Source organism: Petromyzon marinus, chromosome 52 (assembly GCF_048934315.1).
Source record: "Petromyzon marinus isolate PM22_M1 ecotype Great Lakes invasive population chromosome 52, UKy_Petmar_22M1.pri1.0, whole genome shotgun sequence".
Lineage (NCBI taxonomy): Eukaryota > Metazoa > Chordata > Hyperoartia > Petromyzontiformes > Petromyzontidae > Petromyzon > Petromyzon marinus.
Genome location: NC_133718.1, coordinates 2,630,424 through 2,658,330, shown reverse-complemented (window position 1 = coordinate 2,658,330; position 27,907 = coordinate 2,630,424). Strand labels below are relative to the sequence as shown.

Sequence of the window (27,907 nt, the reverse complement as noted above, 5' to 3'; positions counted from 1 at the left end):
TGCGCGACGTCCCGAACGTTTCGCGCCGGGAGCCTCCACAGGAACTTACGGTACATCCCGAAAACACATCGGAGCCCTGCCATCGCCATGTGGCATCTTAACCGATCATATTCTTAACCGATCCTTCATCGCTCTCAGCTGTGGTCAACCCACTTCTGGGTGAACGTCTGTCCCCGCCATCGTCATGTCTTGACGATCGGGCGATGCAGTCACCATTGGAGAGCGTGGATTTCCCGTGACTCTTGTGCCCAAGCCCCCACAACACGTCCCCCATTCCATCACGGCCTCCCAACTTTATACCATCACCCCCCTCCCCTCCCCACCGCTCCACACGTTACCGCTGTCGTGTATTGCACAATATCAGTGCAGTGTGCCATTGATTTCCGTGGATCGGTTGGCATTTGTCTTGAATTTTCGGTGGACAGGTATGTGTTTCGGTCGGAAGGAAGATGAAATGGGTCGGGTGATTAACCAGCCAGGTGAATGAGTGCGCAGGAAAGGGGGGGAGAGTGTGTAGGAAGGTTGGTGGGTATGTGGGTAGAGTAGATCGCTGGGTGGGTAGGTAGGTAGCTGCGTTCCTCAATCTGCCCTCTCGGTGTAATTCCAAGAGCACTGCTGCTCCGTGCTTCTGCTTGGTCTTCTGCGTCCATTTAAATCATCACCGCTCCCCCCCCCTCCCCCCCGGCCAGCGCTACTCTCTGTCGGTACTCATCACGGTGCCGTCAATCAGCGCGCGCCGCAGCATCTCTGGTGTGGCGTTCCGCGGTCAGGCATGACGTCCGACGGTTCTCTCCGTATGCTGGGAGCTCCTCCAGGGGTTCCTCCCGCGCGCACGAAGTGAAAACGCCCAATCAAGTAGCGGCATCGACCCCTCCCGAGAGCCAGTCGTCAGACTCGCCACGGTGCTCCCTGCGTAGGTAATTGTAGTTTTCACGAAAAGTTTTCCGCAGTTGTAAAACCGCTGTGCGCCTTTGAGCATCGTGTTTTTTTCTGCCCCCACCGACCCCGACCCCCCCCCCCCCCCCACCGTGCGCGGTCGAAGCTAATAAATGAGCCACCATGTGTCTCGCTCACGGCATGGCCCAGCACCACAACGTCGGTCGGATTAAACGGGCCCGCTAATCCGTTGCGGATTTGGCTTACGTCCGCTAATCTCGACGGTGGGCGCGCGTGTGCTTGCGTCCGTGCATGCGGGTGTGTGTGGGTGTGTGCGAGCTGGAATAGCCTCGTGGTTAGTGTCCTGTGCTATATGAATTTATGCAGGTTTGTGTGCATAAGGGCAGCAGTAGTGTCGCGATTAGCACGCTGCGCTGCGAACCCGGCAACCCGGGTTCGATTCCCGCTCCCGGCCAACACCGGTGACGATTATCTCAACCGCTCCTGGACCTTCTCGAGGTCGACTCAGCCTCAAATGAGTACCTGGTGCGGTGTGTAAACATCGCCACTGGGAGACAAAGGCGGCCGTGCATGGTGCTGGCCACCCACCCGGTTGTGTGCCGTGCCTGCCTTCATAGGTGCTCGCGAACAGCACATGCCCCAACAGTCTATTCAGGCTATCCGGGCGATCTTTGTGCTTGTTGCGCTACGAACCCGACAGCCCAAAGTTCGATTCTCGCTCACGGCCAATGACAGGGGCGACAAAGGTGGCCGGATGCGTCGGCGGCGGTGGTCACACCAAATCCTCCCGCGCAGTGCTCGCCTTAACAGGTGCTCACGGACATCGCTTGCCCCAACAGTTTGTCTTGAGGAATTTTTGTGTGTGCGAGCCTCCTCGCAAGTATTTCATTAGCGATGATAGCAAACGAGATGAACTCATCGGCAAAGGAGAGAGAAGCGAGGCGCCGCTGCTCTTGCCGATGATTTTGCTCATCCTTTTAGCGCTGGTTTACGTCTCCCCAAGTCTTTGGGCAACACTGTGATTAATTTTTCCAGTGTTTCTTTCGGGCCAAGTCCTTTATGGGCACACAGGTTCAGAATAATGTTTTGGTCAAACTCGACCGTGCTTACGGGAGTTTCAGTGGCCCCCCCGCTACAGACCGACAGACGTGCAGGCAGACGGACGGACGGAGCATAACGCATTCACGCTTTCAACCACAACACTAAGATTCCCCTCGTAGCCTTTTGCAGGCTGTTGTTAGGGCAAGTGCTGCTTGCGAGCATCTATGAAGGCCAGCGCTACACACAAGGTGGCGGGTTGGCCTTCAGTACTTCCGGCCGCTTTTGTATCACACCCTGCCGGGCTGAGTCGACCTAGGGGAGGCCCAGGACCCGTTCGCATATTTGCCACTGTTATTGGCCGTGAGTGGGAATAGGAACTCGGGTTTGCGGAGTTCGCAGTGCAGTGCAGCGCTTACCACTCCGCTGCTGCTCCCCATCACAAACTCTCACAACAACAACAACAAAAATGATCGCCGTTCACCACTAAGTGCCGGTGACGTGACTACTGGCGATCATCGACTGGGAGCTCGCAAATTGCCGCCAGGGCGCTTTGCGAGAAATTGCGTAGAATAAAAAAAAAAGCTAAGCAAAGCGGCAACCGAAGAATTATCGTCAACAGCAGCAGCGGTAACAACGGCGAGCGACAAAACGACAACAAGCCACAATGTGGGAGATGAAAGCGAACGCTTGATGTCTCGGGGTCCACCTGCTTTGTGCTTTGATCACGAGGTCAAATTTTCCTTCTGATGGGATTGTAATTATTTTGTTTGTAGTCGAGATATATCGCTGCATCTCTTGGCCTTGCTCCGAGTACCGGCGCGCGAGCGTTTTTCGCCGAGCGCGTGTGCTCTCCACGCGGGACGCGTGCCCCCTCCACGCGGGACGCGTGCCCTCTCCACGCGGGACACGTGCCCTCTCCACGCGGGACACGTGCCCTCTCCACGCGGGACACGTGCCCCCTCCACGCGGGACGCGTGCCCTCTCCACGCGGGACGCGTGCCCTCTCCACGCGGGACACGTGCCCTCTCCACGCGGGACACGTGCCCTCTCCACGCGGGACACGTGCCCTCTCCACGCGGGACGCGTGCCCCCTCCACGCGGGACACGTGCGCGCACATCGCTAGTGCTGTGCGCGGGTACAACAGTAATGATAATGACGACGGCAACTCGTAACGCTCCGCAGCTGCCACTGCACAGCGTTCGCTCCTCGCTCTCGAACAGAGAGGACGCAGGAGGAGGACGCTAGGAGCAGGAGGAGGAACTGCAGACCAAGTGGGGAAGGCAGCGGCAGCAGCCACGCGGTGACCCTGCGCGTCCGACAATTGCCCGGACTCTACAGTCCTCTATATGTGAAGGTGCTGTCGGCCAATGAATGAGTGTTCATACACGTCGGAGGAAACCGGAGCGCCGGGAGAAAACCCACGAGTTACTTTGTCCCCGTACAGATGGAATAGATGGAGTTACGCATGTGATGTGAGCCACGGGAAGGGAGTTGCCCAACATTCTTATGACCCACCAACCCCCACCCCCACAGGGATGGACTAGCCACCACTGGCCCGCTATCGATGTCGGCACAGCACATTGGGGGGTGGCGTGGCTATACACCACCCCTGATCGCCTTGTCCTTACACACCGCATCAGCTACTCATTTAAGGCTGAGTCGACTTAAGGGAGGCCCAGTACCGGGTTATCACCGCCACTGGAGTTACCCGCGTCTGAGAATCGAATCCGGGTAGTCGTGTTTGTGCAAACAGCTGCTCCACCACGGCACTTGTGCCAGGCTATATGCACTCTAAGGCAACGTGAAGTGTCGAACGCCCGCTGGCAGGAGGTCACGGGATAGACCTAGGTGCCATGGGTTGACTGACTGAGATGATTGGCCGTTGCTGACCGGGATGACTGGCACGCGCACCCCGGCGCCCATTCGCACACAAACTCACTCGCGTGGCCGTTGCCTAAAACATCTGCCCACCGTCTCATATTTTACCCCTCGTAATAATGCAGCGTTCATAACGGAGGTGGTGATGAGATTCCAATTTGTTTGTGCCGGCCCGCCACCACGAGCCCGTTTAATTTCACCCTCAAATCAAATTCGAAAATATAAATCGCGCGCGACTCTCTAAAGAAAACAAACTATTTCTTGTTTGCGTTCAGCGGCGCCCTTGCTTATTTACCCGGTGGTGGTGGGGGGGGGTGGTCGCTAGACCCGCGCGTGTTTTTGTCCATACAGAGAAACAAAAAAACTGACAGGGCAAAAAACTCAAGCCACCGCCTCACTGCTTGGGAACAGGATTTAAAAAGAAAAGAGAAAAAATGACGAGAAGCGAAGTAGCAGTAGCGGCGGCAGGAGGAGGTAGGGAGGGAGGGAGGGGGGAAGGGGACGGCGGTGAGAGTTGGTGTTGAGAATAGAGAGAGGGGAGATGGGGGGGGGGGTGCTTGAGAGAAAAAGTCGCGTCGCTGCGCCGAGAGAGAGAGAGACGGCTGCTGGCGCCCACGATGTCGCCGCGGCCGTGCCTCTGTCATCCCTGTGCAAACATCCTGAAACGCGAACTGCAGCGGCGGCGGCGGCGGCGTCGGCATCGCTCGCCCGCCCGCGCCGTGCCGCGCCCGGACTGCACCGCCACCGCCACCGATGAGCAACTCCTGCTAGCGTGAAGGAATGCAAGACACTCTCCTCCGCGCCTGGGAGGCAGTCAAACTGAGCGGTACATTTTAGAGATTTTTTTTTTGTGTGTTCTGTTGGGGCCGAGGATGCCGCGCGCTTGGACTCGACGTCGATCTTTCCTGCGCGGCAGTTTTGAGACGATGGTGCGGGTTTCTTAAATTGGAACCCCCCACCCCCACCACCCCCCCCCCCGCCCACCTCTGTCCGCCCCGCAGCAGAATGAACGGTTGCACCGCAGCGAGTCGGTCGGTGTGGCCGGTTCGTACGTGGTGGGGTAGAGTGTGGGCGCTCCAGCACTCTCCCACGGCGCTTGGCCTGCATGGAGGAGGAGGCCAAACACCCACGAGACGGCCTGTCCCGAGCTCCCTCGAGTCGAGTGCGCCAGCAGTGGCGTGAGCAAGCAGTTGCAGGGATGCACCTCTACCATATTGTTGGAAGCGCTGCTGCTGCTGCTTGGGGCCTCTTGCGTTCTCTCTCTCTCTCGTCACCAATTTGACGCTTCTACCAAGTGCCCCCCCCCCCCACCACCTCACCCCCACCTCCACAACCCTCCAGGGTGTCCAGACACCCCCAAAGTGTTTAGATGTTTTAGATGTGACGAAGAGTCACCCGCAAGAGTTTGGACAAAAACCGTGGCGTTTCTGTGTGTGCGTTCCCCTCTCCCCCCCCCCCGTTAACGAGGTGACACGCGCATGCTGGTTATGCTGACGGTGCAAACTCTGAAGTTGGGCACAGCGTCCAGCAGCTGTGGCCGAGTGGAGCTGTCCCTGGTGCGGGGGGGGGGCCGTAAACGCCACGGTCCTGTCTGTGATGTAGGTAGTCGCCACTGGGGGACCCCCCCCCGCCCCCAAACTTTCAAAGTATAGCTGTGTACCCCTCCCGCCCCCCGACCCCACCTTCGGTGACGAGATGTCAACTGCCTCGCCTGGTATACAGGAGAGTTAGTGGGTTCGATTCCAACCCTGATGCCGCCTGTACATTTGGAGTTTGCGGTGTCTCTCTGTCCCCGTGGCCGCGTGGATTTTTCTCAGGGTCCTCCGGTTTTTCCCTCCACAATTTGGAATGAACGTGCGGTCGGATGTGTTTTGCTGCTGCTCGAAATTTCGACATGATGATAAGCCGCTTGGTTGAGCTACCAATTTGGAATGGCCAGGTCATTCCAAGTGACAAAGAGCTGCTTCGCTCAGTGAGGCCTTGTAAAAAAAAAAATTGTAGTCCTTAACGCTTCCTCCCCCATCCTCGTATTGCCGTTGTGTCCGCAGCGCTGGGTTATGTATTATATATATTCGCGTTTGTGGTGGAGCGAATCGACGCGCGTATTGCCCGCGGCCACGTTCCATGCGGGAGGCTTGCCGAGATGAGCCGCAGGAGAAGAAGAAGACGACTTTTTTTTTTTAAAGTTTTTTTGGAACAAAAAAAAAAGTTTGACAGAAATAACCATAACGGACACTGTTGCAGTTTCTGTACACGCGGGCGGGCAGGCGGGCGGGCGGGCGGGCGGGCGGGCGCAAGATATCTCTTATCGCAGAGAGAGAGAGATATAACGTCTCTGTCTCGCCGTGCGAAGCTGAGCTATGCACAGGCTCTCGCCTCGTTCTTTGTAAATCTCGCTTTTGCCGGGCTCAGGCCCCAAAAGGGCCCCCACAATGCCAAGCGGCCGGTGACCCAGCAGCGCTCTCGAGGGTGTTGCGGATGACGAGTTGACGCGCGTTTCTTTGAATCGAGCCAGGGTACTGTGAGAGCTCGGGGAAGATCGTCGAGGATGATGGCAGAAACGAGAAGTGAAGGTGGTGACCTTTCAGTGTGGCGAGCGGGCGGGTTGGCGAGTATGTTGTTTGCGCTTACCTGCAAGTGTGGTTGGACACAGCGTGGGTTAGGTTAAACAGTCAGTCTGGTAGACCGAGTCCTCGACATGGGTGCCGGAATCGGTGAGTGAAGCTCCTTTGAACAGTAAACCATGGCAGTAGCGGTAAAAGAGTGATAAGGAGGTGACTGACCGACTGCCAGTGAGCGGAGGGTTTTAGCGTTAAGGGCAAGGCCGTAAGGCCAACACCCCAGAGTGCACTGGCGGTCTCTGCCCCTCAGGCATCCTCATGGGGGCCGAGTAGAAGAGTGTGGGCGTTGAAGACCCGCTGATTTAATTGTTCAAGCTGGTAGGGTGTGGACGTCGCGTGGGTAAGCGAGCGAGTGGGCAGGCGAGCGGGAGGGAGGGCAGGCGGGCGGGCGGTCGGGCATCAGCTGTGCGGGGTTGAGTGAGGCTCTGGTGTCTGGTGGCCCCACCACTCACGGACCCCGCATCGCAGTTATTTTCCCACATGAGCCGGGGGCGGCAGAAATCCGCGGATTCCGACCGGCTCTCTCGTCTGCTGGTTTCATTGCGCGTTGCGATTCGCGACCGCCTGTCATCCCAACGTTGCCATCCGTTATTTTAACAGCTCATCGCCTGCACCCACGGTCCTCGTAAGTCGATGGAAGTCCCATGGTCCTCTGCTGGGCCTTAAGTCTGTCCTACATCTTCACACAGACACATCCACAAGGACGGTGATCGTGAATACGATGGTGGCGGTGGCGTCTTGAAAGTGAGCAGCAGTGGCGTGTTGGTTAGAGCACCGCGCTACGCTCTGCAGGACCCGAGTTCAATTGCCGCTCGTGGTTAACAAAGTGGCACTTCTCCTACCCGGTTCTGAGCCTCCCCCAAGTTGATTCGGCCATAAGTTAGTGCCTGGTTCAGTATGTCAACACCAGAACTGGGGAGACAGGACGTGGTGCTGTCCACATCACCCCCTTGTGTGCATTGCTGGACTTCATGGGTTTTCACTGTCAGCTCTTTCTCAAGCAGTCTGTATGGCTACTTAGGGGTATCTTTATCTTTGGTATCTTGAAAAAAAAAACCTTGAAAAAATGATGATGGCGATAATGAGGAACAGTAATGACGGTGATGATAACTTTGATTTAAAAAAAAAATGTTGATGATAATGCTGAGTACAGTACATCACGATGATGCTAAAGATGACGACGATAGCCAAGTTGACCTTGACCAGGGCTTGAACTCGCGAGCTTGCCACCACGAGGTCCCCAGCACTCCGCTTAAAGTGCACGATCCCGTCCGTCGATTACAATCGGCACTTGGCTTGACAAGACAGCAAAAAGAATCACGGCGATAAAACAACCGCGGAACATCAAACAAAGCAAACTTCGCCACCCAACGAAAACCTCTGTTGCGTTCAAACCTCATGCCCGCCGCGCAGAGAGAAACCCGCAACAAAAATTCTGACGATAGAAGCGGAGGGGGGGGAACGGTACCAGGCGCTTCCGAGGATTTCCGTTCGCTCGCAGCGTGATTAAGGGAAAAGCAGCGAGGGCACGCGTGCGTCCAATGATGAATCCCTGGGCGCTGACGGCTGACAGAGATTAATGCGCACTAATGTGCAATAAGGGGAGGGCTGCTCGCCAGCCCCTCTCACCCCCAGCTCGCTGGCGCTCTCTCGCTCGCTCTCTCACTCTCTCTGTCTCTCGCTCTCTCACTCGCTCTCTCGCTCGCTCTCTCTGTCTCTCGCTCTCTCACTCGCTCTCTCGCTCTCTCTGTCTCTCGCTCTCTCACTCGCTCTCTCGCTCGCTCTCTCGCTCTCTCTGTCTCTCTCTGTCTCTCGCTGTCTCGCTGTCTCTCGCTCGCTCGCTCTCTCTCGCTTTCTTGCTCTCTCGCTGTCTCTGTCTCTCGCTCTCTCGTTCGCTCTATCTCGCTCGCTCTCTCTCGCTCTCTCTCGCTCTCTCGTTCTCTCGCTGTCTCTCGCTCTCTCGTTCTCTCGCTGTCTCTCGCGCTCTCGTTCTCTCGCTGTCTCTCGCTGTCTCTCGCTCTCTCGTTCTCTCGCTGTCTCTCGCTGTCTCTCGCTCTCTCGCTGTCTCTCGCTCTCTCGCTCTCTCGCTTTCTCGCTCTCTGTCTCTCGCTCTCTCGCTCTTTCTCGCTTTCTCGCTCTCTCTGTCTCTTGCTCGCTCGCTCTCTCCCTCACTCTCGCTCGCTCTCTCTCGCTCTCTCTCTCGCTCGCTCTCTCACTCGCTCGGCAGCGGGCGAGACGGCAAATTGAATTGTCTTTGTAGTGCCCACAAAGTGGATGGCGACCTGATGGGGGATGGTGGTGGGGTGGGGGTGGTAGCAGTTGGGGGGGGGGGTAATGGAAGGGACCAGTCCTGGCCGTGTAGTGTGACCTTGATTAAGGGGGGGGAGGCAGGGGGGTGAGGCGGGGGCGTGACACAGTCAATGTTAAACTTTAAACAAATGTTGAACGCTAAACAGAACGAGTAGTGGGATGATCCCATATTGTCTATCGTGCAGCATTCGTCTCTGGCTCTCACTCCCTGTGTGTACGCGGAGGAGAGGCCCCGTCGCTTAATCTTAATTGTGCTCAATTTCAAAGGCCAACGTTTTTTTATTTGATTATAAAACTTTAGCGGGGGGGGGGGTGAGGGGGTGCAGCTCATCCCTGTCCTACCGCCCCCTTCCACCACTGCAGGGCTGGCCAGGCAACCTGGCCGTGCTAGGGCAGGGCCGGTTTGGTACGGTGGAGTTGATGAAGGGGACATAATTGAGTCTACTTTTTTTTTGGAGGACGTCTTCGCAGACAACGAAGTGGTGAATGTCGCCGGAGGAGGAGGAGAGCTGTCGGCCGGATACTTTAATTAACCCGCATCGTTTTAGAAACGTGCGTCTGAGCAAGTTTGCCAAGCCTTGAGCGATAATAAGGGCCGTGGTGTTTTGTGTCCCGTGGCTAAAAGCCACGGGACTGTAAGTTCGCGACGCGGAGAGCGTGCAGTGGGACGGACAAAACGCCGGGAGGGGAGTGCGTTAGCGAAAGGGGAACGACGTGGTAAATAAGTAAAGAGACTCTGCACTAATTGGATGTGGCTTTCATTAGGGCTGATTAGTTTTCCATGTTGGGAGAGGCACCTCGAGACAAAACCGCGCCCCCCCTCCCCCCACCTCGTTTCAGGGGTGGCGGGTGCTGGTGGTGCAGGCGCCGGTTGTGTTGGATGTAGCGGTGGCGATGGTGATAGTGGTTGTGCTGGTGGTTGGATGGGTGGGAGTGAGTGAGTGAGTGCTTTTGTGCGATCATCAAATTAGCCAATCGCACCTCCAAGTCCATTTGTCGGTCGGGTTGATTGCCGAACGCGTGTCCGTGTGTGTGAATGTTTATGGGCTGTGTGTGAGTGTGTATGCACTGGGGCTGTGTGTGTTTGTCATTTGTGTATGGGCTGTGAAGTGTGTGTGTATGTACTCAGTGTGTGCGTGTGTGTGTATGTTAGGGCAAACGCACTGCGCTTTTGAACTGAGCCAAACCCAGTTGAATTCTCGCTCACATCCAGCATAAGTAGTGCTCATCTGAACCAGTGGAGAGCGAGCGAAGCAGAATAATGCGATGACGGTGGAGAGAGGTAGGCGTGGGCGAGCCCGTGGTGGCTCTTGATGAGCATTGAGTTTGTAGCTGATGCGCCAACGGGGTTTGGGAGCCGTTGGGAGGACATCGTAGGACCCAGGGCCTTTGTACGCGCCGGCACGCATGACCCGACTTGTTTGAAGCTTCTGCGTACAGGACAACTCAACAGCGCTGCAGTGTGCCGCTGAGAGCGTCGTTATGGCACACCGGTGGCGTCGCTTCGTTGACTTGCGGTGCCGTCGCAGTGACGTCACCGGAGTGCCTTAACGACGCGGCGCTCGGCTGTGACAAAAAAGTATATGTCGTTATCGCAGTTACAGACCTTGGCTGCTGTTATGGAGCGATGCCGCAATACATTGTATGATACTGTACGTACGTACGTGTGTACGGGAACCGAGGGTCTCCGTGCGCGCGCGCGTCTGTGCGCGTGCGCGAGGTCACCCCTTCCTCTTTTAAGCTCCGCGAAAGTGTCACCCGGGGCAAAGAATAATTAAATTTCCTTCGCCTTAATTTCGTACTCTTCATTTGTCACCGTGCACCGCGCAAAACCCCTTCGATCGGGGATAGTGGCACTTAGCAGATGAACGTCCTCCTCGGGCCCCGGCAGGCCGGGGACACGTTGAGTGCCGTGGCGGGCGAGAGGAGAGACGTCTTTTATTTCTGTCTTGACATCAACGCGATCGCCTTAACGACACGGCCCCGTCCGTCCGTACGCCGGACGAAGGCCGCCGCCCGTCTCCCGCGGCGTAACGATCCGTCCGGCGGCGAGCGAGCTTCCGCCGCTCCGTCTCCGCGGCGGACGTGCCCCCGTCGCACGCCTTTCCCCTCGCTTGGCCGGTGCCGCGTTGCCGCTCTCAGGCTCGTCGTCCCCGCGGGCCGTGGCGCACTCTGCCCGAGCCCCCGCTTACTTTCCTGAACAGTGCGATGCTTTGGCCCTGCGTTCGTTCTCTCCCAGTGTGATTCTCCGCACTTCTTACGCACGCTTTTTCGTTCGACCCTACCGCACTTTCCATTGTTGTTTCTGATCCGTCGGTGGGTATTTCGCATTCATAAAAATAAAAAAAAAACACGAGCGTGAAATACTTCCCCGCGAGACAAACGCGCGTCGGAAAGCACCACGGAATCCATTCGTGCGCGTGATTTTTCTCCATTTTGTTCACGGGGGGGAGAAGTGGGGGGAGTGACCGCACACGTTTATTCTGCCGTCACCCCTCAGGTCGCTGTGCCTGGCGGCGAACGCCTACTGCCTGGCGTGCCGCGACTGCGCCGACAACTGCCACCACGTCCTCTACAGCAACAAGATCGTCGCGCTCATTGATCTGCTCTTGCATCACCTCGCCGTGAGTGCCGCACCGCCCTCCCCTCATTCCCTCCCCCCTCCCTCACATCCCTGTCTCCCTCTCCACCCCTCCGTCCTCCTTGCCATCGTCATCGCCGCCGTCACACGACGATGCACGCGCAATGAGCGAATAAAAACGTGAAACAGCTCCGGGGGGGACCTTACGACCAGAGGGTTGGGTGACCTCGTTTAAACGGAGGAGGCGGGGGCCTGGGGGCCTGGGGAGGCCTTTCACCAGCAGTGGATTGACCATGGTTGCTGGCGATGATGATGATGATGGAGACGCAGTGGGTTGCCTTGCTGCCGATTCTCCCACGTTGGTCACCCGCGACTCCGTTAACCGCGCAAGGACGAGGTCGCGGATTGCAATGGGAGCGCAGGGAAAACGGGAGATGGAGGCCCGGCACGGCACCGTGTGAAGGCGATTGATCTGGGGGCACGCGCCGGGAGGAGAGGAGGAGGAGGAGGAACAACAAGAACCGTTAAACCAGCACTCCGATATCGATCGGTTGGCTGAACGTGGCGCATCGCGCCGGGGCGGGAAAACAACGCTCGCTGCTTCGCCCGTTTGACCCCGAGCGGAGCCGGGCGCGATTCCTTTTTGCACCTCCCTTCGCGTGCGCGTGGCGTCTGTCCCGGCAAATTCGTCGCAAAGTCCTCGACATCTCCCCGGGGGAAAGCCATCGCCCCCTCGAGGTCGGCCGCTCGGATTTGACGTCTCCACGCAGCGTGCTTCTCTCCTGCGCCCCTTCTCCAGTCACATTCACCATCCTTACACGGAGAGCTACCCACTTACATGCAGACCCATGGACTTGCATACTCTCGCGTGCTCCGCGTACTTCCACAGAGACCCGTATAGGTTCACGTCGAGAGCCGTACAACTTTCGTAGAGGCCCCATGCACTTTAAATAGGGACACATAGAAACCTACACATTGGCAAATGTAATGTGAGACCCACAGACTTACACCTTCTGGTCCAGAAGTTCAATTGCTCCGTGGGGTTGGCTGCTCCGTGTGCCCTGCATCTTTATCCCCATAGCCACTGTCCCCGTAATCTCGCTCCACCGCTTACGAGAGAAGCGGTGGACACAAGCTCGGAATGACACCGAGAGACAGAAAGAGGAGCACGTTGTATCCAGGGGACAAACGCAATGAGGGAATTGGCAATTATTGACTTGAGAATCAAGTGGAACTAGGCAGGGACGCATCATGAGAAGGGCGTCATGGCCGATGGACGAGGACTGGTGGCCGAATCTCAGTCAAAGGAGAGAACTCGCGCCCAGGCACCATCAAGACGGATCAATGAGATCAGATCTTTGCGCGAGAGTTACAGGGATTGTGGTCTCACTGGACCGTGAGATACGGTGACATTGAAGGGAAGGAGGCCTTCATCCAGCAGTGGATGAACAATAGCCAGTGCTTCTAGATTCGAAGCTTTCGTGACCGCAAGGATTCATACTCTTTGTTTTTTTTTCCGGTAAAGTCACGTAGGTAAAATAAAATTTTTAATAAAAGAAAAGAACTAAATTAAATCACGACGTTTCGGAGGCAACACAAGCTTCCCTCCACCTGAAGACGGAAGCTGGTGTTGCCTCCGAAACGTCGTGATTTAATTTAGTTGTTCTCTTTTATTTAAAATTTTATTTTACCTACGTAACTTTACCGAAAAAACCAAAGAGTACAATAGCCAGTGCTGATGATGATGAGGATGGAAAAAGGCAGTATGGTTAGATTTAGTTTTTGTAGCAGCCTCCTGTGTAAAGCGACTCGGTTGTAATTCTGACCGAGGTGTATCGGGGAGAGGAGGAGGAGGAGGAGGAGGGCAGCACGCTGTCGTGTTAATAAGTCAACTCGTTGGGAGAAGTTAATCCCGTTTCGTGTAATCTCTTAACGGATCACTGCTTCCGAGGCGTGGGTGTACGTTAATGAATTATTAAGCTTATTACCGCTTTTTGGGCTAATTCATCGAGTTTTGGGAGCGGAAACACGCTTCGGATTAAAGCGTCAACCAACGCCGCCTCGCCTAAGAGATCTCCCAAATCGCAGCGATGGAACCTCTCGGCCTAAGAGATCTCCCAAATCGCAGCGATGGAACCTCTCGGTCCCATCGCTGCGACCGCCCCCCCCCCCTCCCCGCTCCGCCCCGGGGTCTGTGAAGTGAACGACGACAGTGACGATACCAATAGTTGGCTCCAGGAGAATTTTTTTAATTTTTATTTTACCAGGTAAGGTCCCACTGAGATACATCGCTCTTTTTCAGAAGCGACATGGCCACAAAACGATCGTCCAATGAAGTGGCTTCTCACGTGGAAATTTATAGCAGCCAAATACTCTAAAACGCGCGAGTTTCTAAATGTGGAGGGTAAAAACCGAGGGACCCGGAGAAAAATCCACGTGACCATGGAGAGAACGCGCAAACTCCAGATATGCACGCGTCGAGGTCGGGATTCAACCGACGACCTCCTTTATTCCAACCGACGACCTCCTTTATTCCAAACGAGGTAGTTAACAAGACGTCTCTGCGATCGGCACACATGTCGCCCGTGACGACGAGCGGAGCTGGAATGTGGACTTGGACAAGGAACACGCAGCAAGGGCTGAATTGTGGTGCGGGCACACGCTGGGAATGACTTTCCAGAACGCACGGCGCCACGGTGGCCTGGGAGATGTTAACTACCTCGCCTGGTATACAGGAGGTCGTGGGTTCGATCCCAACCCTGACGCCTACTGTATATTTGGAGTTTGCGGTGTCTCTCTCTCTCATCATCATCTCGGTGGCTAGGAGATGTTAATTACCTCGCCTGATATACAGGAGGTCGTGGGTTTGATCCCGACCCTGGCGCCCGCTGTATATTTGGAGTTTGCGTGTCTCTCTCATCATCATCACGGTGGCTAGGAGATGTTAACTACCTCGGCTGGTGTACAGGAGGTCGTGGGTTCGCTCCCGACCCTGACGCCTGCTGCTGTATATTTGGAGTTTGCGTGTCTCTCTATCTCATCATCACGGTGGCTAGGAGATGTTAACTACCTCGCCTGGTATACAGGAGGTCGTGGGTTTGATCCCGACCCTGGCGCCTGCTGCTGTATATTTGGAGTTTGCGGTGTCTCTCTCTCTCATCATCATCACGGTGGCTAGGAGATGTTAACTACCTCGCCTGGTATACAGGAGGTCGTGGGTGTGATCCCGACCCTGGCGCCTGCTGTATATTTGGAGTTTGCGTGTCTCTCTCCCCGTGGTCGCATGGATTTTTCTCCGAGCCCTCCGGTTTTACCCTCCACATTTAGAATCGTGCGTTTAGAGTCTTTGGCCGCTAAAAATTTCCACATGGTAAGCCAATTCTGTTGAGCTATCATTTGTGATGGCCAGGTCGCTTCTGAAGAAGAGCTACGTACAGTGAGGGAAAAAAGTAGTTGATCCCCTGCTGATTTTGTACGTTTGCCCACTGACAAAGAAATGATCAGTCTATAATTTTAATGGTAGGTTTATTTGAACAGTGAGAGACAGAATAACAACAACAAAATCCAGAAAAACGCACGTCAAAAATGTTATAAATTGATTTGCATTTTAATGAGGGAAATAAGTATTTGACCCCTCTGCAAAACATGACTTAGTACTTGGTGGCAAAACCCTTGTTGGCAATCACAGAGGTCAGACGTTTCTTGTAGTTGGCCACCAGGTTTGCACACATCCCAGGAGGGATTTTGTCCCACTCCTCTTTGCAGATCTTCTCCAAGTCATTAAGGTTTCGAGGCTGACGTTTGGCAACTCCAACCTTCAGCTCCCTCCACAGATTTTCTATGGGATTAAGGTCCGGAGACTGGCTAGGCCACTCCAGGACCTTAATGTGCTTCTTCTTGAGCCACTCCTTTGTTGCCTTGGCCGTGTGTTTTGGGTCATTGTCATGCTGGAATACCCATCCACGACCCATTTTCAATTCCCTGGCTGGGGGAAGGAGGTTCTCACCCAAGATTTGATGGTACATGGCCCTGTCCATCGTCCCTTTGATGCGGTGAAGTTGTCCTGTCCCCTTAGCAGAAAAACACCCCCAAAGCATAATGTTTCCACCTCCATGTTTGATGGTGGGGATGGTGTTCTTGGGGTCATAAGCAGCATTCCTCCTCCTCCAAACACGGCGAGTTGAGTTGATGCCAAAGAGCTCCATTTTGGTCTCATCTGACCACAACACTTTCACCCAGTTGTCCTCTGAATCATTCAGATGTTCATTGGCAAACTTCAGACGGGCATGTATATGTGCTTTCTTGAGCAGGGGGACCTTGCGGGCGCTGCAGGATTTCAATCCTTCACGGCGTAGTGTGTTACCATTTGTTTTCTTGGTGACTATGGTCCCAACTGCCTTGAGATCATTGACAAGATCCTCCCGTGTAGTTCTGGGCTGATTCCTCACCGTTCTCATGATCATTGCAACTCCACGAGGTGAGATCTTGCATGGAGCCCCAGGCCGAGGGAGATTGACAGTTCTTTTGTGTTACTTCCATTTGCGAAAAATCGCACCTACTGTTGTCACCTTCTCACCAAGCTGCTTGGCAATGGTCTTGTAGCCCATTCCAGCCTTGTGTAGGTCTACAATCTTTTCTCTGACATCCTTGGAGAGCTCTTTGGTCTTGGCCATGGTGGAGAGTTTGGAATCTGATTGATTGATTGCTTCTGTGGACAGGTGTCTTTTATACAGGTAACAAGCTGAGATTAGGAGCCCTCCCTTTAAGAGTGTGCTCCTAATCTCAGCTCGTTACCTGTATAAAAGACACCTGGGAGCCAGAAATCTTTCTGATTGAGAGGGGGTCAAATACTTATATCCCTTATTAAAATGCAAATCAATTTATAACATTTTTGACATGCGTTTTTCTGGATTTTGTTGTTGTTATTCTGTCTCTCACTGTTCAAATAAACCTACCATTAAAATTATAGACTGATCATTGCTTTGTCAGTGGGCAAACGTACAAAATCAACAGGGGATCAAATACTTTTTTCCCTCACTGTAGCTCAGTGGACCTCACCTGGTAAAATAAGAATAGTAAACTTGTTTAGTAGATCGGAGAACGTACGCAAAACGCAGTCTTGGGAGTTCAACGCTTGGGCAAGGACACGCCAAGAAGGAAATCACCAGGCTCTCGGCACGCGGAGCGAAACGACGGACGTCGTGCCGAACGGCACGCGGTGCGGCATCAAATCTCGCCGGAGAGCAGCAGCAGCACCGTACGATCGCGATCGTGGGGAGCGGCCTCCAGGGGTGTCGCGACCGAGGGGAGGGCCTGAGTGCCAGATGACAAAATAAGTCGACACGTCCGTCATCAACACCGCCTTTTGCGGAGGTATTGACAATGTGCCGAGTTGTTTTTTTTGGTCAGTTGTGCATGTGCACCGCTACCAGTGCTGCACTCTCACAAAATTGCGTGTTTTGATAAGTCCAGATGGTGGTGGCACGCCGCCAGGACCGCTGTGGGCTCTGGCGGAGGGCAGAGAGCGTCGACGAATTGTGGCGGCATCCAGCGGCTCTCGCCGCATAATCGGCCCCGGCTCTGTCCCGCAGGTGCTAATCCCGGTCGGAGAAGACGGCGGGGGCGACGGCGCCAGCGGCAGCGTCAACCGCCAGGTGTTTGAAGGCCCCTCCGGCTCTCTTCTCCGCGCGTGCGGCGCGATCATCGACGGCGTCGCTCGCAGCATCGCCTCGGCGGCGGCCGGAGGGTCGGACGGCAGTCGGCCCGCGACGCCGCGCAAGACCCCGGCAGGCGGCGGCGGCGGCGGCGGCGGAGGAGGAGGAGGAGGAGGAGGAGGGAAGGAGGCGAGGTTGTCGTCGTCATGCTCGTCGCTGTCCTCCTGCTCGGGAGCATCGACGGGGCACAGGGAGGGCATGTGCGGCCGCGCGTCGGACCTCGTGAGGTGAGGGCGGAGCGTGACGAGCGGGGTCGGGTTCGGGGTCAGGGTTATGGTCAGGGTTAGGAGGTCCGTTAGGCTTTGAGTCTGTGGTCGGAGTTAGATTCAGAGGTTTTGATAAGAGTTTTCCTTGGGTCAGGACGTCGGGTGAGAGTTAGGGATTAAGATTTACTTTTAGGCTTTGGGTTAGTGCAGTCTGGGTGTCGCATTTCAGTCAATCATCACGGCCGGGCATAGCGGTTTCATGAAAAATGTTAGTTTTAGATATGGAGATAAAAAAATATGTACAATGTGGCCAATGTAGCTCCTTTTAGCGGCCGCTGCTGTTGTGGTCCCTTGAACCAATGGCACGTGGCGTGGATGAATCGGCACTCGCTGAATGCAGCGCATCGCGAGCGCGCTCGCTCCCTTCATCGTTGCACAGAATCAAGGCAACCGCGACCCACGCGAGAGCCATGTGTTGCCTCCGCACTGGGTCATGATATGCGCCTTACACAGTGCGGTAAGCGAGCCTCAGCGTGCGTGCCTGTGCACGGCGGGTAGCCGTTAAGCGCACTGCGCTACGAAGCCGGCGAACGGAGTTCGATTCCCCGCTCACGGCCAACATCGGTGGCGGTTATCCGAATCGGTCCCAGTGCAACGTCTAGACATCGCCACTGGGGAGACAAAGGCGGCCGAGGCGTGGTGCTGGCCACCCCACCCCCTCGTGCGCCGTGCCGGCCTTCACAGGCGCTACTCGCTGACACCACTTGCCCCAACGGTCTCTCAAGGCTACACGGTGGGCGGGGATCTTTGTCTTTGCCTGTACGTGCAGCTACATGGTCCACGCTGGCGTGGCCGAGAAGCTCTGCCGCTGCCTGCGCTCGGTGCAGGGCTCCGTGGACGACCAGCCGCGCACATCGGCCTTCCTGGCCCACGCCGTGCACCTCCTGCGCGCCTCCTGCACGCTCGCACGCCTCGTCGCGCCCAGGTCGCTGCCCGGGGTCGTCCAACGGGGGGCGGTGGCGATGCTGGGGTCGGGGTGGGTCACGTGACGGGGTGGTGAGGTCAGGGTCGGGGTTACGGTCACGTCAACGGGAGTTGTTTGGACGGTGGGGTTAGGTCTGGGGTCGGGGTGGTGTAACGGGGTGGTAGGGTCATGGCTAGCATAAGGGTGCGGGTAAGTCGGGGAGCGGAATGGCGGGGTGGGTGTATGACGCCGGGTGGGGCCGTTTGAATGACGTGTTGGATGTGGTTGACAGAGGCGATGGCGAGCGTGCGACGCCGGTGCCAAGGCAGCGCACACACATGCACGCACACACATGCACGCACACACATGCACGCACACACATGCACGCACACACATGCACGCACACACATGCACGCACACACATGCACGCACACACATTCACGCACACACATGCACGCACACACATGCACGCACACACATGCACGCACACACATGCACGCACACACATGCACGCACACACATTCACGCACACACATGCACGCACACACATGCACGCACACACATGCACGCACACACATGCACGCACACACATGCACGCACACACATGCACGCACACACATGCACGCACACACATGCACGCACACACATTCACGCACACACATGCACGCACACACATGCACGCACACACATGCACGCACACACATTCACGCACACACATGCACGCACACACATGCACGCACACACATGCACGCACACACATGCACGCACACACGCGAACAAAGACAAAGATCCCCCGTATAGCCTTAACAGACTGTTGGGACAAGTGCTGCTGGCGAGCACCTATTAAGGCCGGCACATCACACGAGGGGGCCGCCTTTGTCTCCCTAGCAGCAATGTCTTTACACACCGCAACAGGTACTCATTTGAGGCTGAGTCGACCTAGGGGAAGCCCGGGACCGGTTCAGATAATGGTCATCGGTGTTGGCCGTCAGCGGACACACACACACGCACACGCACACGAGGGTGTGGCCAGGACCGCGCAGGGGCCGACGTGCACACCCCGCACCACGTACTCAATGGATGCCGAGTCAACCTAGGGGAGGCCCAGGACCGGTCCGACTAGACGCCCACCGGTATTGGTGGCGACGGGGAATGGGAGCTCGGGACGCCGGGCTCGTCGCGCTGACCTCCGCGCCGTCCGTCCCCGCCGCTCAGGTCTGGCGGTCAGAGCCCGTTTGACACACGGAGGCCGGACGGCACGGGCCTGGCATCGGTGCTGCGCCTCACGGAGGCGGCCGGGGTGCTAAACCTCCTCTACTGCACGCTGCTGCACGGCGCGGCGCCCGACCGGGACGCGGCGGCGCCGGCGGGGACGGGGGCGGCCGCCCCGGCCCCTCCGGCGGCGCCGGCGGCCGCGACGGCCGCGACGGCCGCGTCGTCGGGCCGCGCGTCGGCGCAGGATGGCTACCCCGCGCACACGCTGGGCGTCGCGCTGGAGGGGGTGCGACTGCTCAACAGCTTCGCCCTCCTCGACCTCGCCGCCTTCCAGGTGCCGCGGCAACGATGCGCGGCGGCCGTTCTGAGACGCGCGCTTTCCCGGTCGCGTGCGGTTGCTTTATCGTGCGTGGGCGGTCGCGGTGCGGTTGGCTCATTGCGGGCGGGCGGGCGGGCGGTCTCGTGCGGTTGCCAGGAGGTGGTGGGCTCCGAGGGCCTGTCTCTGGCGTTCCGCCACATCGCCAGCTCGCTGCTGTGGTACTGCTCGCACCACGCCTGCACCGAGCTGCTGCACGCCGTCATCGTGTGCGTCGGGTACTTCACCGTCAACAACGCCGACAACCAGGTGGGGGCTCGCTGACACACGCGCACGCACGCACACGCGCACGTACGCGCCTGGCTCGCCGAGCGGTCTCCATCGTCGGGCGGCAATCGATGGGTCGAAACGCGCCGCGTTCGCGCGGAGAGAGGCTCGGGTGGCCGGGGCATCGAGGCGCGAGCGCCGGTCCCGTGCCCGGCTTTTCGCGGCGCGTGGCGACGCCGCAATCTGAAAATTGATTTGACTCGCCTCCGCCGACGGGTGCTGCTTTGTTTGAATAATTCATCGCTCACAGCCCCTTGGTCAATCGTTGGCTGGGTGCAGGCGCCCCCCGCAACCGTGTCGGTCGGGGGTGGGGGCTTGCGCCGTACTTCACCACGTTGAGGAGAGTGCGGGGTTGGTGTAGGGCAGGGGTAGGAGAGGGGCACAAATATCACAACCCCATAAAAATTACACATTATTATTGTTTTGGGTTGCATACGGTAAAGGCGCAGCCCTGCAATGTCCTGCTCACGCCACTGCTGGCAGATGGGGCCTACGCTGGAGAGGCACTCTCTGAGGGTGTTTGCTCTACTCTTCTACGCTGACCAGGCATCTTGGAAGAGGTGGGAATACCCACACTTTACCCCATCATGCATGACCTACCAATCGACTAACTGCGGTGGACCCATTAATTCGGCTGGGGGGCGTGGGGCAGGATTCAAGAAACTTGCCCCATCGTTTCAACCGCCACGCCGGGAGTTGGAATCGAACCGGCGACCTCTGGGTGCTGTGCTGACCACGACACCACCCCTACACCAGAGACAAAGATCCCCCGTGTAGCCTGTAACAAACTGTTAGGGGCAAGTGCTCTTAGTGAGCACCTATGAAGGCCGGAACGGCAGACGAGGGGGTGGGTGGCCTGCACCACGCCCGGCCGCCTTTGTCTCCCCAGTGGCGATGTTTACACACCGCACCAGGTACTCATGTGAGGCTGAGTCGACCTAGGGGAGGCCCAGAACCGGTTCAGATAATCGTCACTGTGTGTTGGCCACTGCGCCACCCGTGTGTTCACTGCCATGCCATCCGACTCGAGCCAGTTTGAGTTATTTCTTCTCTTATTAGGGTGGGGGTGGCGGTGTCGAGGTGATATATAAATGGCCGTTAAAATAATAAAGTTACTTTGTGCCTTACGTATAAATTTGCAAGAGGCACACTGTAAAGGAAAAGCCAGACCGCACACCCATTATAAACTTATCACTCTGGTTGGTGTAAGCAATAAAATTAAGTACATTACCTAATTCCTCTTTGAAGTTCCCTTAGTCCTTCACCTCCCGCTCTCCGGCCTTGTTCGGCCAGTTAGCCTCGTTACAAAATTACTCAACATCATAATCACCATCGTAATAATTTGCAGCTCTTTGGCAATCCACGGCCGGACGAAGGCCCTCCTATGCCGTTTTTAGGCTCGTTTGACCATGCTTCACCACGCTGGTCAGCGCTGGTTGATGAAGTCTGGGAGGCTCAGAACCCAGTTCGTACATCGCTCGCCACTAATGTTAGCCGTGGCCGGGAATCGAACTTACCAATTTGGTAACGCAGTCGCGCGAACCTCTGGGCCACCGCTGTCCCCACCGTCAGAAAATCAACATCAGCCGCAATAAATCCACTGCTGGATGAATGCGTTCCCAAGTCACCGCCACCTCTCATGACCCCGCGATGTAACAATCTGCCTGACACCAGCACACCGGCTGATCTCACCGTCCTGAGGGACTCCTTCAGCATTGTTGACCGTCGGCCATCGCCCCTAGTGACGGACGTAATTTAATTTGCACGTGGCCAGGCGACCGGTGGGGGGGGGGGAGGGCGTCGGGGCGCATGTTGGCCTCCGTCCTTCGAGCGGCGTCCACGAAGGCCGCGCTCGGCATGCCAAGGCGGTGCCCAGTTGTCCTAAACTATAAACTATAAAAAACTATTTTTATTTTACCAGGTAATGCCCCACTGTACTATATAGCTCTTTATTCCGAAGCGACCTGGCCACAAATGATTGCTCAACACAGGGGCTTGTCACATGTATATTTATCGCAGCCAAATATTCTAAACGCGTGTTTCTAAATGTAGAGGGAAAAACCGGCGAGAGACACACAAACTCCAAATATACGGCAGCAGGCGTCAGGGTCGGGGTCAAACCCAGGACTCCCTGTATACCAGGCGAGGGAGATAACATCTCGCCACCGTGGCGCCACAATGCAGGCGGTGGCGGCGCGGCCTGGTGTACCTGCGGTGGCCAGGCCGACCCGGCTCAAATTAATCTCGCAGTGCCGCCACCGCGCTGGCTGGCTGGCGGCGCAGTAATATTTACATCGACTTGTAAAGCCAGGCAGCCGTGTGTGCGAACCGCACTCCCTGATGGACATCAAAGCCCGCGCCGCGACCATTCCCACAGATTTCACTTCACCGGTGTTTTTTCTCGTTTTGCTTCTGAGAAATTGCGTTTTATTTTGGTCTCCGCTCGCCTCATTCCGCCCCTTTAAATGGTTTGTTTTGTTTGTCCCGGCGTACAAAGGAACATGGTGGCGGGTGGCATTAATAATTGACCCCACAGCCACTGCTTTGTGAGGATTTGGTCAGCGGCAGTGAGCAGTGTGGAGCCAGGGTGCGGCTCCTCGGGCATTGTGTGAAACGAAGCATGAGAAGGCGGTGGTGAGATCGTGGGTTCAAATCCCACCATCGTCATCTATTCAGCATTATCATTCGGTCATCAGCATCATCATCGTCATCATCGAGCCATTATCATCATCATCATCACACGACCATCACCACCATCATTATTATCCAGCTCTGTCGGTAAATCGACCCAGCTTGAGAGACTTGGTCCCTGCCATAGAACTGTGGAATTTCCACCAGCGGCTCTGAACCCAACGCATAGACGGACAAACAAAACGGCAGAAGCCAGAGAGCGGAGCAGTGCTCATTTGAGCGGCTACGAGGTGCAGCGTAACGCTCGTGTTGACATTTGAGTTCCCCTCGCGCGTACTTCGCACACGCAGACAAAGATCGCACGTGAAACCTTAACAGACTGTTGGGGCAAGTGCTGTTAGCGAGTGGCGCCTATTGAGGCCGGCACGGCGCACGTGTGGGGGTGGTGTTGTCAGCACCACCCACGCCCGGCCACCTTTGTCTCCCCAGTGCTGATGTTTGTACAGCGCACCGGGTGCTCGTTTAAGGCTGAGTCAGCGTGGCGAGGCTCAGGCCAGGCTCAGATTAAACTTGCCACCGATGTTTAGCCATGCCCGGGAATCGAAGCAGATGACTATATTGTGAGCGCTGGGTGCACACCACTGTCCTACTACTGTTCCACCCCGTGCACGGGCACAAAGATCGTCCGTGGAGCCTTTCGCAGGCTGTTAACGCGCGCGATTGAGGAGTGTTGGTTTTAGTGCCTTGCGCTACAAAACCCAACGACCAGTGGCATTTATCGGAACCGCTCCCTGGCCCCCCCCCCCTTCCTCCCCGGTCGACTCAGCCTCAAATGAGTACCTTGGCACAGTGTGTAAATATCAGCATAGGGGCGGCAGAGGCTCCCAGGCACGTGGCACCCCCCCCCCCCCGCCTTGTACACCATGCCGGTCTTCGTAGGCACACTCGCCGTGAACAACGTGCGTATGCACGCACGCGAGGGTACGGGAGTCCTCCCGCGTGTGCGCTCACGGTGCACTCGGCCTCGCGAGCTGACAGCCTCCTCCCCCCTCCCTGCGCCCAACCCGCGGGTGCGAGAGGCAGCCAAGGGGACATCTGTCCTCGCGGCCGTCATCGAATTACTTTGATTCGGGACAGACGACGTCTTTTACTTTCGCCTGCGTCGTTAGTCCTCGTTAGGCCCAAAAACACCCGGTGAGACCTCGCCACCCCCTGCCTCTCCTCTCCACCTCCCCCCCCCCCACCCACTCGTAAGACAATTAGGATCCGTAATTAAATTTTTGTGACACTAATCAAAAGAACATGTTTTGTAAAAAAAAAATCTAGGGGTGCTTTTTGTTTCATTATGTCTCCCCCCCCCCCCTCCGAACCCCGTGCCCGCCCCCCAACCCCCCCCCACTCGTTGTTAAGTGTCGCTCGACTCGGTTCGCATTCCTCTTTGCGTGTCGCCCGTTCAGCGCTACTCCGCGCCTCCTCGCTCCGCTCTGCCAATTAGTGCCGAGATCTCACGTCCCCCGGTCCCCACCGCTCGCTCGCTCGCTCAGGACGGCCGCGGCGCTCGCAGGGCCACCCCGCTGACCCCCCCCCCCCCGCAACCTGCCTACGCACTCACTAACTCCCATGACTCATCATCACAATTATCATCAGCCGTGATCAGTCCACTGGTGCATGAGGGCCTCCCTAAGCCGCCGCCACCTCTCACGATCTTGCGATGCGGCGGTCCGTCCAAGCGCCTGCGTGTGAACCGGTTGCATCCCACGCAACGATGACCTTTCAACTATGAGACTCAACACATTGGTGAAATAACGCTGCGGTCTTAAGGTGAGAGTATATACCAGGAAACGTTTTGGGCAAGGTCCCTTCTTCACAGCACATAGGGTCTTTCCGTCCCGCTGACCACGATGTGCGATTACCCGAAGCAACACCTATTTAATAATGAGCCTTAAACTGGGGGGTTGTCACTTGTGTGAGGTCCCAAAGAACCCGGGAAATATCACGCGTGAGAATATCTCAACAACACCAGAGGAGCGGAGAACAGAGCCGCTTGCAGATGCGTCGCCTTGAGTGCTACGTTGTTGTCATTGCTGCGCAAAAATTACAAAAACTGGGACTTCTAATGTCACAGGGAAGACATTCCCAGGTCAGCGGCCACCTTTTCCTGGAAAATCCCAGGACAGGTGGCAACCCCCCCTGCATTAAACGCGAGCGGCGAGTGGCCGCTGGCTGCCAAGATGAACGCTCGCCACATTTCCATATTTTATCGTCAAATTCAATTAAGCGGCTCCCCACCGCAGGGAAATGGATGTGCGGTGGGCCGGGTGGTGGCGGTGGCGGCCGCGGCGGTGGCGGTGGCTGAGGAGAGGTTGGGGTGAGAGGGAGGTTGGGGGAGGGGAGGAGGAGAGGGATGGGGAGGAGGGAGGCAGAGCAACCACCGCTGCAGCATAGCGTGGGTGTTTGGCCTTTGTCTCTGCTTTTCAGACGCCACTTTGCCATAATTAGCAAAATATTTCCATTCGGCTAATTGAAGAGGGGAGGGCTGATTTACACCGCCCAGCTGCCGCGTGCACTTAGCCGGGGAGGGGGAGGCAGGGCGGACAGGAGGCACGTGGGGAGCGCGTGTTTGGAGTGCCCGTGCGTGCTTGTGTGTGTGTGTATGTGCGTGCGTGCGTGAGTGTGTTTGACCGCACGCGTGTGAGAGATTGTGCGTGCGTGTGTGTGTGAGCGTGCACGGGTGTGCTCGAGTGCACGCGCGCGTGAGATCGTGCGTATGTAGTTGGGTTTGAGTGGTGGCGTGGTGAGTTAGCGCACACTGCGCTGCGAACCCCCGGCGGACCAAGTTAGATTCCGGTGGCAAGCGACAACTGAAGCTGTGCTGGTCTTCTCCAGGTCAACTCGCCCTGAGCTTGATTATCTGGCGTGATCCGTGAACGTCAGCACTGGGCTGCCAGGCATGGTTCTGGCCACACCACTCTTGGATGTTGCAGGCCTAAATTGGGGCTCGCTCACAGAATAATGCCCCAACGGTTCTATTAGGGCTACGATGTATGGGGATGTGTATATGTGTACCACATGTGTTGTGCTGCTTTATGAAGTAGTTGGAACCAGGTCTCGCTTCCTGATCGTGAAGCACAGTCGACACCCGTGTGACAAAATTGCACGTCGATCTGGCCTGGGCCTCCTCTAGGTCGACTCAGACTATGATAAGTGGCCAAGCGTCTCGTTTATTCCCTACATCTACAATCGGACCATTGTTCGGTGCTAAACAACCGCGCACATTTTACAAACGTCTCGCGTGTAACAAAAGCTAAGGCTGTGACAGGTCAAGATAATTCTATTTAAATATATTGATGGTGGCTTGAAAAAATCCTCTGTCGTGTTCCGTCATGCACCGTTCTACCCATGTTGCCCTGAGAAAATCCACAACCGCGCTGCGGTTTTTATGAGGGGGGGTGACACTGTCCCTGGCAACAACTCGCCGCAGCTCCCCGCCGACAGCGCTTGGCAAGCCTTGGTGGTGGCGGTGGCGGTCACCCATCCAAGAACTGACCAGGCTCGACCCTGCTTGGCTCCCGAGACCCAACGGGATTGGTCGTAGTAGGCGTCGTTGCACTTCATCCACGCTACGCAGCCTAGGGGTCACTCGCAGAGGTCACGGGTCACAGGTCTCACCTTCTCCCTGGTAATCCCTGCAAACCCCAATCCTTTTAGCAAAATTAATGTTTTCAGAGAGATGAGAGCTTTTCTTTAAGCAGCACATGATATATATATTTGTATATATACATATATATTTATTCCGCAGTGTTATTAATTTGGAATTTAAAAAAATATATATTTTCCATTTTGTTAATATTGTCGTCGTTGTCAGCCACGGTCTATCCACCGCTGGATGAAGGCCTCCCCACACCGTCACGAGCCCGCGCGGTTCCTGCGATGCCACGGTTCATCTTCTGCGCTTGAGCTCAACGGAATCGCTCCGTCTCCGGGGCGGACATCCTCCCGTCTACGCCTTCTCCTCCCCTCGGCTGTCGAGCCACGAAGCGTCGTGCTCAATCCTGCGCTTCCCTTTCCCTCGATTGGTCGATTTTCCGAGCTCCGTCTCGCCAAGGCCGTTCCGCCAGCAGCGAAGCGCGAGAGACAAATCGGCAGCGCTGCGCCTTCACCCTCTTAGCTGCACTCGGGCCCGGTGTCAAAACGATTCCGGGCAGCGGCGATCGACGCAGGATGCGGAATGGGGTCGCGCTTTTGTTTCACACCGGGGCAGATCGCTTCACACTCGGGGCGCGCTTGCACTCGCTCCGCGTGCACATGGGGCGAGAGTGGACGCGTGCACACGGGGCGAGAGTGGACGCGTGCACACACGGGGCGAGAGTGGACGCAGGCACACACGGGGCGAGAGTGGACGCAGGCACACACGGGGCGAGAGTGGACGCAGGCACACACGGGGCGAGAGTGGACGCGTGCACACGGGGCGGGAGTGGACGCAGGCACACGGGGCGAGAGTGGACGCAGGCACACGGGGCGAGAGTGGACGCGTGCACACGGGGCGAGAGTGGACGCAGGCACACGGGGCGAGAGTGGACGCAGGCACACACGGGGCGAGAGTGGACGCAGGCACACACGGGGCGAGAGTGGACGCAGGCACACACGGGGCGAGAGTGGACGCAGGCACACACGGGGCGAGAGTGGACGCAAGCACACGGGGCGAGAGTGGACGCGTGCACACACGGGGCGAGAGTGGACGCAGGCACACACGGGGCGAGAGTGGACGCGTGCACACGGGGCGGGAGTGGACGCAGGCACACACGGGGCGAGAGTGGACGCAGGCACACACGGGGCGAGAGTGGACGCGTGCACACGGGGCGGGAGTGGACGCAGGCACACACGGGGCGAGAGTGGACGCAGGCACACACGGGGCGAGAGTGGACGCAAGCACACGGGGCGAGAGTGGACGCAGGCACACACGGGGCGAGAGTGGACGCAGGCACACGGGCCGCGTGTGCACACGGGCCGAGCTTGCACACGGAGCGAGCGGGCGAGGGGACTCGTGTTTATTTATTTTGAGCGTTTTAAAAACAAAACATCCAGCACAGAGACATTGCTTAATTTAAGGGGTGGGCTGTGCGGTTGGTGTTGGGAGGGGTGTGAAGACGATGCTGTGTCTAACGGGACGGGGGGGAAAAAATAATCCGCGGCAGCCCAGTAAAC

At 56.8% G+C, this 27,907-nt stretch overlaps 1 protein-coding gene across 7 annotated transcripts in view; it reads left to right on the top strand.

Annotated features, from left to right (window-relative positions):
- Nucleotides 1-27,907, top strand: part of SCAPER (S-phase cyclin A associated protein in the ER) — a 219,358-nt gene that overhangs the window by 172,709 nt on the left and 18,742 nt on the right. For all 7 annotated transcript variants that reach the window (XM_076075118.1, XM_076075117.1, XM_076075115.1 and 4 more), the window contains 5 exons: nt 11,249-11,372; nt 16,921-17,270; nt 18,079-18,234; nt 19,429-19,762; nt 19,904-20,053. In XM_076075118.1, the coding sequence (XP_075931233.1) occupies nt 11,249-11,372; nt 16,921-17,270; nt 18,079-18,234; nt 19,429-19,762; nt 19,904-20,053 (1,114 nt within the window). The remainder of the gene's footprint in view (nt 1-11,248; nt 11,373-16,920; nt 17,271-18,078; nt 18,235-19,428; nt 19,763-19,903; nt 20,054-27,907) is intronic.